General features: G+C 41.5%; 1 protein-coding gene across 1 annotated transcript in view; it reads right to left on the minus strand.

The window, feature by feature from the left end:
- LOC117265098 (sodium channel protein type 5 subunit alpha-like) overlaps positions 1 to 15,164 on the minus strand; it is a 370,250-nt gene that overhangs the window by 46,284 nt on the left and 308,802 nt on the right. Inside the window, exon 24 of the mRNA XM_033639488.2 lies at positions 109 to 263. Within this exon, the coding sequence (XP_033495379.1) occupies positions 109 to 263 (155 nt within the window). The remainder of the gene's footprint in view (positions 1 to 108; positions 264 to 15,164) is intronic.

Consider the following 15,164-nt stretch of genomic DNA (forward strand, 5'->3'; position numbering starts at 1 on the left):
AACTACTCTGAATAAAATAAACTACAGTAAACTAAATTAACAGTAAACTACAGTAAAAACAAACATATCTAAATAAAATAAACTATGTATAAAGTGTGTGTTTCTGACCAGAGCTCCGGAGCTTAGCAGAATCATAAAGATGATGAAGGTTTCAAACCAGCTGTGCTCTACAATCTGGTAACAAGTCTTCCTCAGTCTCCACCACATCTGACCAGGGCCTGCCGTTGTGTCGATGTCACAGCACTGAAACCTCGTCACGCACACTGTGGGTGAGAGACATTGACACAGAGGCAGAGAGAATTAAGTTGACCGTTGACACATTAAACTGACTTTTATGTCCATGGTGAGCATGTACGGTCCAGAACTGTTCACCAACCCAGCTCTGTAGAACTTCTTTCACATTGTTTTTACATTGTCATTGAAAAATCTATTATAGCTGCTTTAATGATAACTGTTCATCTCACATCAGTCACAATATTAAAAACTGCTAAAAAAAAAAAAAAAGGAAATCTGAAAACTGATTCATATTTCTGTTTACATTCCACCTCGACTCATTATAAGAATCCCATGTTCTGTACATTCTCCAAGTGAAGCCTCCTGGGTTTATTTATTTTTTGTAGTTAAACAACATGAGCTTGTGTGAGTCTCAGCCCAGTGCCTTGCTCCAGGACACGCTGGTATCAAACCACACACACACACACACACACACACACACACACACACACACACACACACACATACAGGGCGATGTCATGTCTGCTTTGTTGTTGCACAGATGACCCGCAGCATTAAGTGCTCTATCTAACCCTTTGGTTGATCTGTGTGTGTGTGTGTGTGTGTGTGTGTGTGTGTGTGTGTCTGTGTGTGTGTGTGAGAGAGAGAGACAGACAGACAGAGAGTTTCTTGCTTGTGTTGAGCTGCTAGTGCATGCAAACACATACTGTACAGTCTGTCTGTGTTTATACGCGTGCTGTCTTGCATAACCGCTGAATCTTTGACAGATGTTAAGTTTCTGCTTCCCCACAACTCTCCCTGTGTGTGTGAGTGTAATGCAGCATTCACATCAAATTCACATTTAATTTTTCCCAGCATTACTCATTGCAGGAAGGTGGACACAACTGTATCTATACTTAAACTCATGGTTTTACTTATTACTTATATAAGTATCATATCAGCCCAGTCGCCAGAAGAAAATGTTGGCATGGTACATTTTTGCAAACAACTGATTTGTTAAATTTGTGCAATTCATATGTATCAGTCTTTCTAATAAGACGTAGTATATGACCTGACTTTGTCATCAGGAGGTGGAGGAGATGGTGTGACACCTAGGAGAGATGCCTGCCAAGTTGCTGACCACTGCTCAAGACCAACAAACAAAACTGTTTATGTTTCAGCGAGTCATTGCTGTGTTTTCAGAGGCTTTTTAGGCACCAAATGTGGGTGTTTTGTAGCCACCAGTCACTGTTTTTCCAATGGCTACTGTGCCATAGAGTGCGATAGTTTTTTTATGGAGACATTGCTGTGTTTCTTGAAGGGATTTTGCACCTAAAAACCAGGTATTTTAAGCTAAAACATGATCTTTTGCTAACCATAACCATGTATTTTATTTCTCTAAACCCGAACAACATGTAACTCAAATGTAATCTGTGTTAGCAGAAATGTAAAATGCCAACATTTTTAGTGGTGATTTGGCTGTGGCGTGACATCTAGGTGGGGTGACTGCCAAGCTGCAACAAACAACAAAACTGGTTGTGTTTTAGTGACGTTGCTGTGTTTTCTGCCAGAATTAGGCCCCCAAAACTGGATGTTTTAAGCCAAAAGCTGATCTTTTCCTCACCATAACCAAGTCATTTTTGTGCCTAAACCTAACCACATATTAACCACAGCATTGTTAAAGTATAAAGTTTTAGCATATCGGCTACATAATAACATACAAATGTAACGTATCGTGGTTGCAGAAACATACAATGCCAACATGTATCCTGGTGATTATAATAATCATATACAGTACAGGCCAAAAGTTTGGACACACCTTCTCATTCAATGCGTTTTCTTTATTTTCATGACTATTTACATTGTAGATTCTCACTGAAGGCATCAAAACTATGAATGAACACATGTGGAGTTATGTACTTAACAAAAAAAGGTGAAATAACTGAAAACATGTTTTATATTCTAGTTTCTTCAAAATAGCCACCCTTTGCTCTGATTACTGCTTTGCACACTCTTGGCATTCTCTCCATGAGCTTCAAGAGGTAGTCACCTGAAATGGTTTCCACTTCACAGGTGTGCCTTATCAGGGTTAATTAGTGGAATTTCTTGCTTTATCAATGGGGTTGGGACCATCAGTTGTGTTGTGCAGAAGTCAGGTTAATACACAGCCGACAGCCCTATTGGACAACTGTTAAAATTCATATTATGGCAAGAACCAATCAGCTAACTAAAGAAAAACGAGTGGCCATCATTACTTTAAGAAATGAAGGTCAGTCAGTCCGGAAAATTGCAAAAACTTTAAATGTGTCCTCAAGTGGAGTCGCAAAAACCATCAAGCGCTACAACGAAACTGGCACACACGAGGACCGACCCAGGAAAGGAAGACCAAGAGTCACCTCTGCTTCTGAGGATAAGTTCATCTGAGTCACCAGCCTCAGAAATCGCAAGTTAACAGCAGCTCAGATCAGAGACCAGATGAATGCCACACAGAGTTCTAGCAGCAGACCCATCTCTAGAACAACTGTTAAGAGGAGACTGCGCCAATCAGGCCTTCATGGTCAAATAGCTGCTAGGAAACCACTGCTAAGGAGAGGCAACAAGCAGAAGAGATTTGTTTGGGCCAAGAAACACAAGGAATGGACATTAGACCAGTGGAAATCTGTGCTTTGGTCTGATGAGTCCAAATTTGAGATCTTTGGTTCCAACCGCCGTGTCTTTGTGAGACGCAGAAAAGGTGAACGGATGGATTCCACATGCCTGGTTCCCACTGTGAAGCATGGAGGAGGAGGTGTGATGGTGTGGGGGTGTTTTGCTGGTGACACTGTTGGGGATTTATTCAAAATTGAAGGCACACTGAACCAGCATGGCTACCACAGCATCCTGCAGCGACATGCCATCCCATCCGGTTTGCGTTTAGTTGGACGATCATTTATTTTTCAACAGGACAATGACCCCAAACACACCTCCAGGCTGTGTAAGGGCTATTTGACCAAGAAGGAGAGTGATGGAGTGCTGCGGCAGATGACCTGGCCTCCACATTCACCGGACCTGAACCCAATCCAGATGGTTTGGGGTGAGCTGGACCGCAGAGTGAAGGCAAAGGGGCCAACAAGTGCTAAACACCTCTGGGAACTCCTTCAAGACTGTTGGAAAACCATTTCAGGTGACTACCTCTTGAAGCTCATGGAGAGAATGCCAAGAGTGTGCAAAGCAGTAATCAGAGCAAAGGGTGGCTATTTTGAAGAAACTAGAATATAAAACATGTTTTCAGTTATTTCACCTTTTTTTGTTAAGTACATAACTCCACATGTGTTCATTCATAGTTTTGATGCCTTCAGTGAGAATCTACAATGTAAATAGTCATGAAAATAAAGAAAACGCATTGAATGAGAAGGTGTGTCCAAACTTTTGGCCTGTACTGTACATTGGTAGCAAAATAAGTTAATTAATCTTTTAAATCTGCATTTATTCATTTATTATCCGTAACTGCTTATGCTTTAATGTCGCGGGAAGGCTGGAGCCTATCACAGCTGACGTGAATGGAGAGGCAGGGCTAACACAGACAACAATTCACCCTCACACTCACATCTACGGGCAGTTTAGTGTCACCAGATAACCGACATGTCTTTGGACTGTTGGAGGAAGCTGGAGAACCTGAGAACATCCATTCTGACACCAGGAGAACATACAAACTTGTCTTTAACATATAACATTTTCAGTGACTTGTGCATTGTTCTTTTTCAGTGGAGGAAGAAGAAATTAGATCCCTTACTGAAGTAAAAGTATAAATACCACACTGAAAACACTCCACTTCAAGTAAAACTCCTGCATTCAAAACCTCAGTTATGTAAATGTATGTAATCAATAAAATGTAGGCTACTTAAAGTACTAATAGTAAAAGTATGAATATTGCAGTAAAATGTTCCATGTTGTCAGTTTTTCTTTTCTATCCTATGTTTTTGGATTAATATTCCTGCTGCATTAATGTGTATGTGTCATTTTACTGCTGTACATGTTTAAGTTTGTGTTCATTTTAACTCCTTAATAAACTGTTGGGTAGTTTAATCTATATCAATGCATCATATTCTATAAAGTCATCATATGTTTGTAGCGTGGCTGTCCTGTGAGAAACATATATCTAAAAAGTAAGAAAAACAGCCCTGTTTTCAGTTTTGTGATGATGTGTTTTCCAGCTGATCTAAGAAGGGTTTTAAAGAGTTTATGTAGCATAAGAAGCAGGAGAATTTTTCTCAACACATAAAGGAACAATTCATTCTTCAGTTTATCAAAAACATTCAACATCAACACATCTGGAGATACATAGTTTTCAGAGGAAGGAGGTGACAAACAAATGCAGAGAAAGTACAATATCTGTCTCTTCGGTGTAGTGGAATAGCAGTATTAAGTTGCATTAAATGGAAATTCAAGTATATGAATTTGCACACATACATTCCATCACTTCTTTTTGGCAGATTTAATTCAATCTCACATATTTGCTATCTTTCATAACTGGAATCTGAGCTACAAGTAAAAGCTCCATTGATCCAATTCATAACACACATTTAACGCATTACTACCTCACAAAATTATGGCAAACATGTTAGCAAACAGCTGTCAACAGTGTGGGTTTGTACATGTGATATTGTCAGTGTAAGTAAAGTTTTTTTTTTTTTCCTAAAGCTATTACAATCTAGAGAAATAAAAATCACAGTCAGTGAGGTTAAAATCTGGGATGAATAGATGTTCTTTTAAAAACAAATTTTGGCATGTTAGCTAAGATTGAAAAGTGTTGGGACAATTTATCAGAACTATTTTCCAAGCACTACAATGATGAGTCAGGAATGATTCTATATGATCAGTATGTATGATTTCTGGTCTCAGCACATATCTAAGTTTCGGATCCTGAAAGCAGCTGGATGAGCCTGAAACAGATGGGACCACTCATCATCTCCTGAGTGGGTGCTGATAACAAGAGGATCAAATTCCCATTGCACCATGTTATCACTCCTGTTGGCCGTCTGTGGCACTAAAAGCTTGTTGCAAACGTTTCCAAATTCAATCAGTCTGTCTGGGGAAGGGGACGACAACCAGGACGATGAAACTATAACATAACGTTAACTCACAACACAAGACAGGGAAATTCAGCAGTGATCGCTTTAGTGAGTGATGCTGATGTGCACTCTAGCAAAACATGATGGCGACTCAGTTGCTGACAAAGGAGTGAGGTGTTTGGAATGTCCTCACTGACGTCACATTACTCGCCACTAGGGCTGTCAATAAAAATAACTCATAGGTTCGAACCATTCAATTTTTTTTTTTCCACATTATGTCCACATGAGGGCAAACTAATACAAGGAAACATACTTGTATATGTATTAATACATGAAACAGGGCTACTTGTAGGTATTTTTATTTCAACATAAACGTCTTTGAAAACATTTACATACCTACACATTAAAACACATAAAACAGTTATCTATAACATTACGTTAGAAACGACTACGGACCTCTCGCTCGCCTCCCTCTCTGACCCGTCAGGCCACACCGCTCGCGGAAGTGCTGCGAAGAGCCTCGGAGCGCCTCGAAGCGAAGCCAGTTTCCTTTCGGCGCCCATGTTAACCGATTGTGTCATCCACACTGGCTGCCCTGCGCCGCGCAGCTCTGTGGCCGGCTCTGGTCTATTTTCTGCGCGAGCGAATGTGTCAAGCCAGGTGACGGAGACAACAGCTGGGAGCAGAACCGCTTGTCGACCAGCGTGGAGAAATGCGCGTCTGATGTGAACGGAAGTGCTCTGGCTCGTGCAAGAATTTTGGTGCGCTGCGCTTCGCAGCACCTCCGCGGGCGGTGACACTCACTGACATCCTGATGTTGATTGAAGGTTGACTGTTGGCTTGGTGTGTCACAGCCACTATGCTACATCACCTGACTTCCTCCTTTGCTCCCCTCATATTGTCACAGCCACAATAAGTTGCCGCCTAACAATAAACGTAAACAGCTATTTCACAGCTGGATAATGAATCCTAATATTAGGGTGTCATGCCCCTTCTAACCCATTTCTATGGCCCTTTTTACACAGAGATTGCACAAAAGAGCTGTTATGACGTCACTTCTTTATGCCTTCTTTACATTTTTACACAGAGCCAAAGAACGACGGCATCATGCTACTCCAGTATGTGATTTTAGACAGCATGCCGGCATCCTGTGGTATGTTGGGCATGATGTGTAACACAATAGGGTCAACCTCTAGTGTGACGTATAACACACACATCAGCAGTGGTTTATTAACATTAACAATGACATTAACATGGCAATAACAATCATTTACCATCTTGTAATATGGCGGTTGATCTCATCCTTTGTTTGGGGGTAAGGAGCCCCTAGACCTCATTGTTTTCCCAATTGGCAGACATTTATGGCCACTGTTCTTCTTCTTTGAGTTAGCTGCTAACTGCTAACAGCTACTTTTTAAATCTCCTGTGCTGGGTTGCATGCATAACAGCTTGTCAAATTGTCACATCCATTCTGACCATGATCCTGTCCTGCCAGCTGTCCTGTTAATACAGACACAGTTTCTGCACTGTTACTACCACCAGTGGCAGCTTAAAGACAAGACAACTCTGTCCCCCCATTCCGCAATTGTACCTTTTATACAGCAAGACGAGGCGGCATAACAGCCCGATATTCCCGCCTTTAACAGGCAGTGTAAAACAGGCTTACAATACTTAACCATTGATTGAGTGAGATGGGTGTGGTGGCGCAGCAGGGGGAGGTGGCGACAAATCCAGCTTGGCGCAGTGACAGTTTCGTGCCAAAAGGCTTCGCCGAAGGAGCGCTAAAAGCTCGCCAGCTGAAACCAGGTCTACTGTCAGCGCAGGCGGAGCGCAGCTGGTGCAGTGGCAGTTTGGCTGCCCAGCGGACAGTGCACACACGTCACCAAAACCTCACAGGCAGGTTTCCAGAATATCAGGCACATTAACGATGCAATAAAAACCACTATTCAATGCAACTATCTGCAATCAGCACATAAATGTATCTCTATATCGACTGTCCCGTCACATCTGATGTCAGATCAAAGGGGATTGGCACCGTTTGGCACATTTGGCACGTTCGGCACGCGTAATGGAAACCCAACCTGATTTGATTAACACAGCTGCAAACTAATGAGTTCACATCCCTCTCAGCCAACCACAAACAGCCACAGCATCAGATAGGGAGTATATATTCAGCATCTGTCATCTTAGAAAAGTCGAAAGAAAAGAAACAGAGTGAGACTGCGAGAGAGAAAGAGAGAGCACGCACGCACGCACGAGAGAAATGCAACATTGATTTACAATTGTGGTGACCTCCTCCCAGGCTACCTTTGCATCATCAGCCCGTGGAGGTCTGCTCGCAGTTCCGTATATTCAGACACTGTGAGCTTGGACCAAAACATCAGTTTCCTCCTGGGAGAAGTTTGGCCGTCTGACGCTGCTGCTCTCTTCTGCCATGGCGAATTGAGTAAACTCTCATTACGCCTTCGTGCGGCGCATTTAAGGGCGAGGAGAGGGGCTCATTTGATTTGTGTGATGTGTGTAAAACCCACTCCATGCCTTCTCTCCTCCCTCTTTCCAACTTCTGCAGGTAGGAGGGACGGAGGTGGGAAAGAGGAGTAGCTGCGCCAGCACGCACTGTGTGCCAAACTTGCAAAATCCGCCTGGCCACACCCAATTGGCGCCTGGTCTGCGAAACTAGAGGCCAAAGTCTTGACAACTGCTTTTATGAATTACTTTAACGCACATTTTTGGGACTATTAGCTCTGTATATTGAACATATTCCTTAGGCTGTACTTTATACAAATCTTTCCTATAAAATTATCAACTCCTCTCTCTCTTTCTTAATATATATATGTATGTTATGTATATATGTATAATATACACATATGATTCTCACCTTTTGCAGGGCTTCTTTCTTGTCTCTCAATATGTTTATTATTATGCACCAAAACACCAAGGCAAATTCCTTGTATGTGAAAATCTACTTACAGGTAATAAACCTGGACTGAAATCTCAAAGATTAGATCTTAAAAACTCTGAGGAACCTCCACATTGGCTGCAACATTCAGCCACAGAGGTTGCTATGGTCATATTACCATAATTCTAAATTAAATATGGGGCAGATTTCAGTTTTAATAAACACAAAGTAACTAACACACATTTAGAGTAACTTTCTCTGCTGACAGACTAAAGAAGAAGAGTATGAGCTGTGTGTTCGCTGCTCTTCACTCCACTGATTGCAGCGTCTGCCTGCTTCTGTAATTAGAGCCCTGATTACCCTGGCTTTCTGTTTCCATGGCTACTAATAGGCTTTTTCCCGATACGCTGGTTGAGTAATCCAATGAAAACGAGCAAGTGGTAATCCGACACTCAATCAGCCCACTTGGCAGAATTATTTTGTGTGTGTGTGTGTGTGTGTGTGTGTGTGTCTGCTTGTACTGAAGGCAGCTGTAATAAACAATTTTTGCTGCATAAACTCCTATTGAACGGCTCATTACATCACCTGTTGGAGGAGCAGACGCCTCCTTCAGGTGCGCTGGCTCTCTGCTGCGTGCCACATTGATCCGTTATTGATCAGTACTCAGAAAATGCTGCTGAGTGATCCCCCACCAGGTGATTGCATTTGACCATTGTTGCCTGCACATGAATGCACTATTACTAACACACACACACACACACATACTGTATGTAAACATACTGAATCTAATGCCATGAAATGTATCAAATGCATTCTTGATGCTTTTGCAATTTGAATGGCCTCATTGTTGAGCATCATCCTCAGGATAAACTTTATATTTTCACCATGCGCAGCCTTAAGAACAGCTAAATCTTTTCAGTATTTTTTACCCTGGACCTTTAACTGACTATAGTTACAGCTGGGTTTAGGCAACAAAACTTCTTGGTTATGTTTAGAAAAAAGGTGATGTTTTGGTTTAAAAAAAAGGGACGTTTGTCACATATCGTACATCATTGCGCAATGACTCCATGTAAATTAGTAATGTTACGTTAAAGCTAGGGATGTCCCCCTCTGATCACAAAGATCAGTCTCATGGCTGATCAAGGTATTTTTTAGCTGATCAGGATCCACATGCCATAAATTAAATTGCAGTATGAGACTGTATATTTTAATTATCTACCAAAGTTATGAGCACTTTTTTTTATTTTAGCTCAGTGTGAGAGTCACTTGCATTTTGCTTTCAACTATGTTGCATGGTGTTTCACTGAACCGCTTGGGGGAGAGACAGACAGCCATGCAGAGCCGACAACAACCACACTCATCACACCACTGCAAATGGAAACAAAAACTCTGAATGGCAAAAGTGAAAAAAAGTAATACATTAATCATTCAGGTAAGTAAGATTTAGGCTGCGCCGAAGCAAAAAACACTGAACAATACTTTCTTAGAGGGAGAGAAATTCCTCCAAGACAACGAGAAGGCCAAAAGATTACAGAGATGGTTTGTTATTTTATAGGCTTCTTTATTTTGTAAATAAACAAAGAAATGATAGGCTAATAAATAAAACATATTATAGAACAACTGTGATGGAGGGTGTTTTTTCCTATTGCTTTGCAGAGCTGTTCAACTGTCATGCACAGGCTACAGATTAGATTGACTTAAATAACTTGAAAAAAAATATATACTTGAAGAGTGCACTGTGTAGCTGTATTTTGTAGTTAAAGAGTATCTGATTAAAACTTAATATCAGCAGATTTTCATTATTACATGACTTGGATTGGGATCAGTGACAAAAACAAACCGATGACACATCCTGAGTTAAAACCATGACCCAGCAAATTATTTCTCTATCATTATTTTACCTGTTTTTGGATAAAAAGATATCGGAACAATGATATAAGTGACAAAGTGACTGAGCAAGTGGCTGACTGTCTTGCTCATGGGAACTCCAACAACAAACTGTGTCTGCTGCAGCAGTCACACCTGAGACCTTTCAGTTAGAGGACGTCAGAGCAGGAGACGCCTCTGCTGCCGCTGCTGCAGGCTTTACACACTGCTCACTGAGGCAGAAACACACACTCACATATTCACTTACAATCGCGTGTCGTGCAGCTCCACAACATTAACCAATGAGTTGGCATTTACAGGACCAATGGGGCAGCTAATCTAACGCCCGCTGTCAGCACAGATGTGAGTGTGTGTGTGTGTGTGTGTGTGTGAGAGAGAGAGAGAGAGAGAGAGAGAGGGAGAGAGAGAGAGAGAGAGAGAGAGAGAATTAAATCTGGATTTTTATATTTGCATGTAAGGTTCTATACTTCTATTTTCTTGCATGCATGTCGGCTAATGATGTATCTGTATCCGCAGGTACATGGGGGTATACTGGGGTATTTGTGCATATGTGTGTGTGTGCATGTGTGTGTGTGTGTGTGTGAGAGAGTGTGTGTGTGAGTGAGTGAGTGAGTGGAGATAACAGTGAAATAATGAGCACTCATGCCACACTGAGTGAATCTTTTTGTCTGGACAACAGGAAGTGGTATTGGTTAAATTTCAGCTTCTGAATGTGATTTTGTGTGCCTGATAAAAATATATTTGCTGACAACCTGTTTTTTTCTGTGACCAAATCTCTATACAATATTAATGAAAAATATATAAAAATCATTACATTTTTGTTTTTTCAAACAAAAAGGAGGAGGAAGTATTCAGATCCTTTAGGGCCTGTGTGCACAGTGGTTTGTTGTTTTTTTTTTAGTGCGTTTTCAATTGTTCCCATTTGCGGCCACATAACAGAAAAGTCCCATGCCCAGCAGAGCACACCACCTTTTTTTTATGTGGCAGCTCTGAGCACTTCTAGTTGAGAATCTCTAAACTTTTCAGAAAGGCACCAGTGACATCACTGCCCCTTCTTTAGATACGCTACTGTCTACTGTCACAACAAAGACAGGAACAGACCAGCCAGCAGACACTGGATGTAGCTGGAGAGTGTTGTGCTTTCATCACTGTTCACTCTGTAAGCCTGATATTGACTGAGTGTTTAATCCTCTGTTAATGTAGCATTACATTATCTATCTAGCTTGTGTTGGTGTCAAGATATTGTTGTCATAGAAACACACCCATGCTGAGCATGTTAAAAAAAAGTTGGGAGCGCCATTTTATGAAGTGCTGAGATGAAACCCTTGCCAGCATCCTGCCACTGCTTTCCTGCTGAAGAGAAACACCTTATGGACACAGGCCCTTACTGAGGTAAAAGTACCAGCTCAGTCACCAGAAGAAAATGATGGCATTGTATGTTTCTGCAAACACATTACGTTTGCACATTTCATATGAATCATATCAAAACTGGTAAAGTGACGTAGTATATGAACTGGCTTTGTGTTCGGGAGGTGGAGGGGATGGTGGATGGAATGACAACTGTCAAGCATCAGAGCAGAGTTCAACAACGGTTATGATTTAGCAAGTCACTGCTGTGTTTATAGCAGCTTTTTAGTCATGAAACTGCTTATTTTTTACTGAGACACTGCTGCGTTTCCTGCTGGGATTGTGCCCCCAAAGCAAGTATTTTGAGCCAAAGCATGATCTTTTCCAAACCATAACCAAGTGTTTTTGTGCATAAACTCAACTGCACGTTAAAGGTATACTTTGCAGGATGTTCCTAAATGACAAAGCCTAGACTCGTACAGAAGTAATCCCTCTCAGTCATCAACTGTGACTCACTCTCAGTGTGGCTGTGTATTTTTCTGCAGAGACTACCCTCTGCTTGGATTTTCTTATTTTCTTCTTATGGTCTTTGTTCAGGACATTTATCGATATGTACCTCCACAGTGCTCAGGTGAGGTTGGGGCTTCATAAAAAGGTAGTGACCAGGTGCCAGACCATGAACAGCAGACATCCAAGAGACACAGCGCAGAAAAAACGCAAATGTAGTGAGGCAAAACAAGCGTGAATCTACTATATATTTTAACCAGATAAAGGATTTTAGTCATTGGACATCTGAATCTTTAAGGAGAAGTCCGCTATTTTGCATTTGAGCCCCATTTCTGGATTGTTTATGATGAAATACAGTGGTTAAGACCAAAATTTTGACGATTGCTCCTTTTTGGAGAATTGACCTATGGCTAAGCCCCGCCATCAAACGCGATGAGCCAATCACAGTGCGTATAGCCATTCCGGGGTGTATTTTTCACCCTTTCCTAAACCACATCTGAAAAAGATGAAAAGTGTCTCCTTTGGATAAAGTTGTGCGGCAGACCACAATGTCCACTCAACGTGAATAAGATTAAAAAGGATGTCTACATCTCAAAAAAGAAAAAAAGTGAGTGCTGCACTGGGTCAAAACTGTCAACAAACCGCTCAGTTGCTCTTCAAAGACAGGGAATGAAATAGATGCAATAAAAACAGAAGGACTGTCCTGATTGTAAACTGAAAGTTTCAAAAAGTGTTAAAATGCAGTCCAAGCTGAAAAGTCCGAGGCACTCCGGGGCAATATTAAAAATCCTTTATTAAGCACACCTTGTTTGCTGGGAGTTCATTAGCCTATTTTGTTCTAGTTTTTGTACTTTGGTGATCGTACATCATTGTTAGCTGTTGTCCAAAGGGCTCTAGTTAAGCTAACGTTAACTTCTGGAGCTTAGCTTCATTAAATAATGTAGCACCAAACTAACAGATAGACACTCTTAGTAAAGATGGTAAAAAGGCCGTTATCCTTTTCTCATATTCTGAGCCAAAAACCTAGTGGCACCCTGATGCAACATTCTCAATGACATCTGATCGTTATGTCTCCAAAAATCATCAATTGCCTCCTTTGAAATGTCGTGTACTGTGACACCTGCCATAGCGCCGGTCACTGAATGTTGATATTTTGTATGAGTAAGTGGAGGGGGGCGTGGCTTAGCCATGGGTCAATTTGGTTTTCACCTGTCTGGCTTAACAATGCTGTCTATGGCCATGTGTAAATCTGTCCTAAAACCACCCTAAACATTCGTTTTCAAAGCCATGAAACTCACCAAGTGGTCAGTGGTGTTCTTAGGTGTTTTGACATAAAAATCATAGCAAACTGTGGTTTCCATCCATGTTTTCGCTATTAATCTTGATTGTGGAACTATTTTTTCAGCTGCCTAATACCCGTGTGTAAACTTCCGCTTGATCATTTGTTTGACCCTGAAGCGTTATACACTCCAGCCCACTTGATGGCAATAATGCTCCTTTACGTGGGTGTCACCAACCGGCAGGAAACCATTGCAATGTAATGGGACAAAGAAAAAAAGCAGAAGAAGAAGGTTGGCGTTGTGTTCAAAGACATCATACTGCAAAGGTTGTTTACAAGCGCATAATCCATGGTGCAGTTGTTTAAAGTTATTACAAAACGTCTTCGTTTTTGATGTGAAACTGTTTAATTCAGTGTTTTTTTGGGGTTTTAATCACCTGGTCTGTTTGTTTTGGAGAAGAGGAGACCTCTGCGGATAATTTGAATGAATGAAGTTGGATTACTCATAAAGAATCAGGTCCCTTGTGCTTTAAATAGATTTTGTGGACTTCAACGCACCTCCTGACTCAGTGTGCATTATTAATTACATCCCCCGTTTAATCCGGTCCAACAGACTCATTGTCTGCTCTGACCGTATCAGTTAAAAGCAGGAACTCTGGTGCCAAACTGTTGACCTTCATTCATCTGAAGACTTTCTTTATGCCACAGCTCTGCGACTTGTTAGCACCACTCGCCAAGTTTTTCCCGTTCCGGACGACCTTTCTTCCCATGTGATAAATAATTAGCGGCGGGGGAGCGTCGCCATTCAGGCCGACACACACACTCTGTCTTACTGACAGCCAGAGGGAGCAGCAGGGAGGCACGCTGCTGTTTGTGCTTTGTAATCACAGCATGAAGGAACACACACACACACACACACACATACATATATATATATATATTTGTATATATATATATGTATAGAGGGAGAGAGAGAGAGACACACACACACACACACACACACACACACACATACAGATAATCCTTAATGGCCAGAACAGCAGCTCTCTGTGGAACATAAACTACGCATGCAGATAAACACACAAACTTAAAGCACACACACGTAACTATATTGTCAGGAGAGAAAACGCTGTGTCTTCAGTTTTATGCTCTCCAAGAAGCTGAACAAGTATATCCAGATCTTTTTCTCATGCACACTTAAAAGCAACACACACCTTTTGTGTCATTTGATGCACATTGTCGGACACATGTAGCACGCACCAGATGCTGATACTTTCATAGTATCACTTTCTTTTGTTCAAACTAGTGCTAACAGCTAGTTGCTAGCTGCTGAATGGTAGCAGAGTGAGCAGCCCCCAGCTTTCGGACTTCAAATCTGTTGATCTCTGCAGGACTTCACTCAGATCCAGCCTGTCTAGAGAAGGTTTATGGTTTGATGCTGTTTGTCAGACAGGTAGGAGGCTCTGTTATCTGTGAGTGTAGCTGTGCTGTAAGAAAACAGTCAGAGCTCAGAGCAGTTTTTGCTGACAGCTGAAAGTTTAGTTTTAATCACAGACTCTGTGAGAGAACATGAGTTTAAACCGCCAGACTAACATGATGCAGATTTAGAAAGGATTCAAGCTGACATAAAGTTATTTTTCCCGCTTCTTAACACAGAGATGGATAAATCAGAGTTAACAATGAACCTGGGTACAAATTCCAGTTGTGTCAGATTAGTTATTTGCGGTGTCAAAGTTTTTGAGAGCATAGATGAAGAGATGTTGAGCTTTTCTTTTTTTTTTCTTTTTTTTTTTATATACTTTATTAATCCCCGAGGGGAAATTCAATTTTTTCACTCTGTTGTCAATTACACACAGGTCTGAACACACATATGCACAAACTGGACCTATACATGCACTAAGTGGAGAGATGTCAGAGTGGGCTGCCCATGACAGGCGCTCCGAGCGGTTGGGGGGTTCGGTGCCTTGCTCAGGGGTACCTT

Source organism: Epinephelus lanceolatus, chromosome 20, assembly GCF_041903045.1.
Source record: "Epinephelus lanceolatus isolate andai-2023 chromosome 20, ASM4190304v1, whole genome shotgun sequence".
Classification (NCBI taxonomy): Eukaryota; Metazoa; Chordata; class Actinopteri; order Perciformes; family Serranidae; genus Epinephelus; species Epinephelus lanceolatus.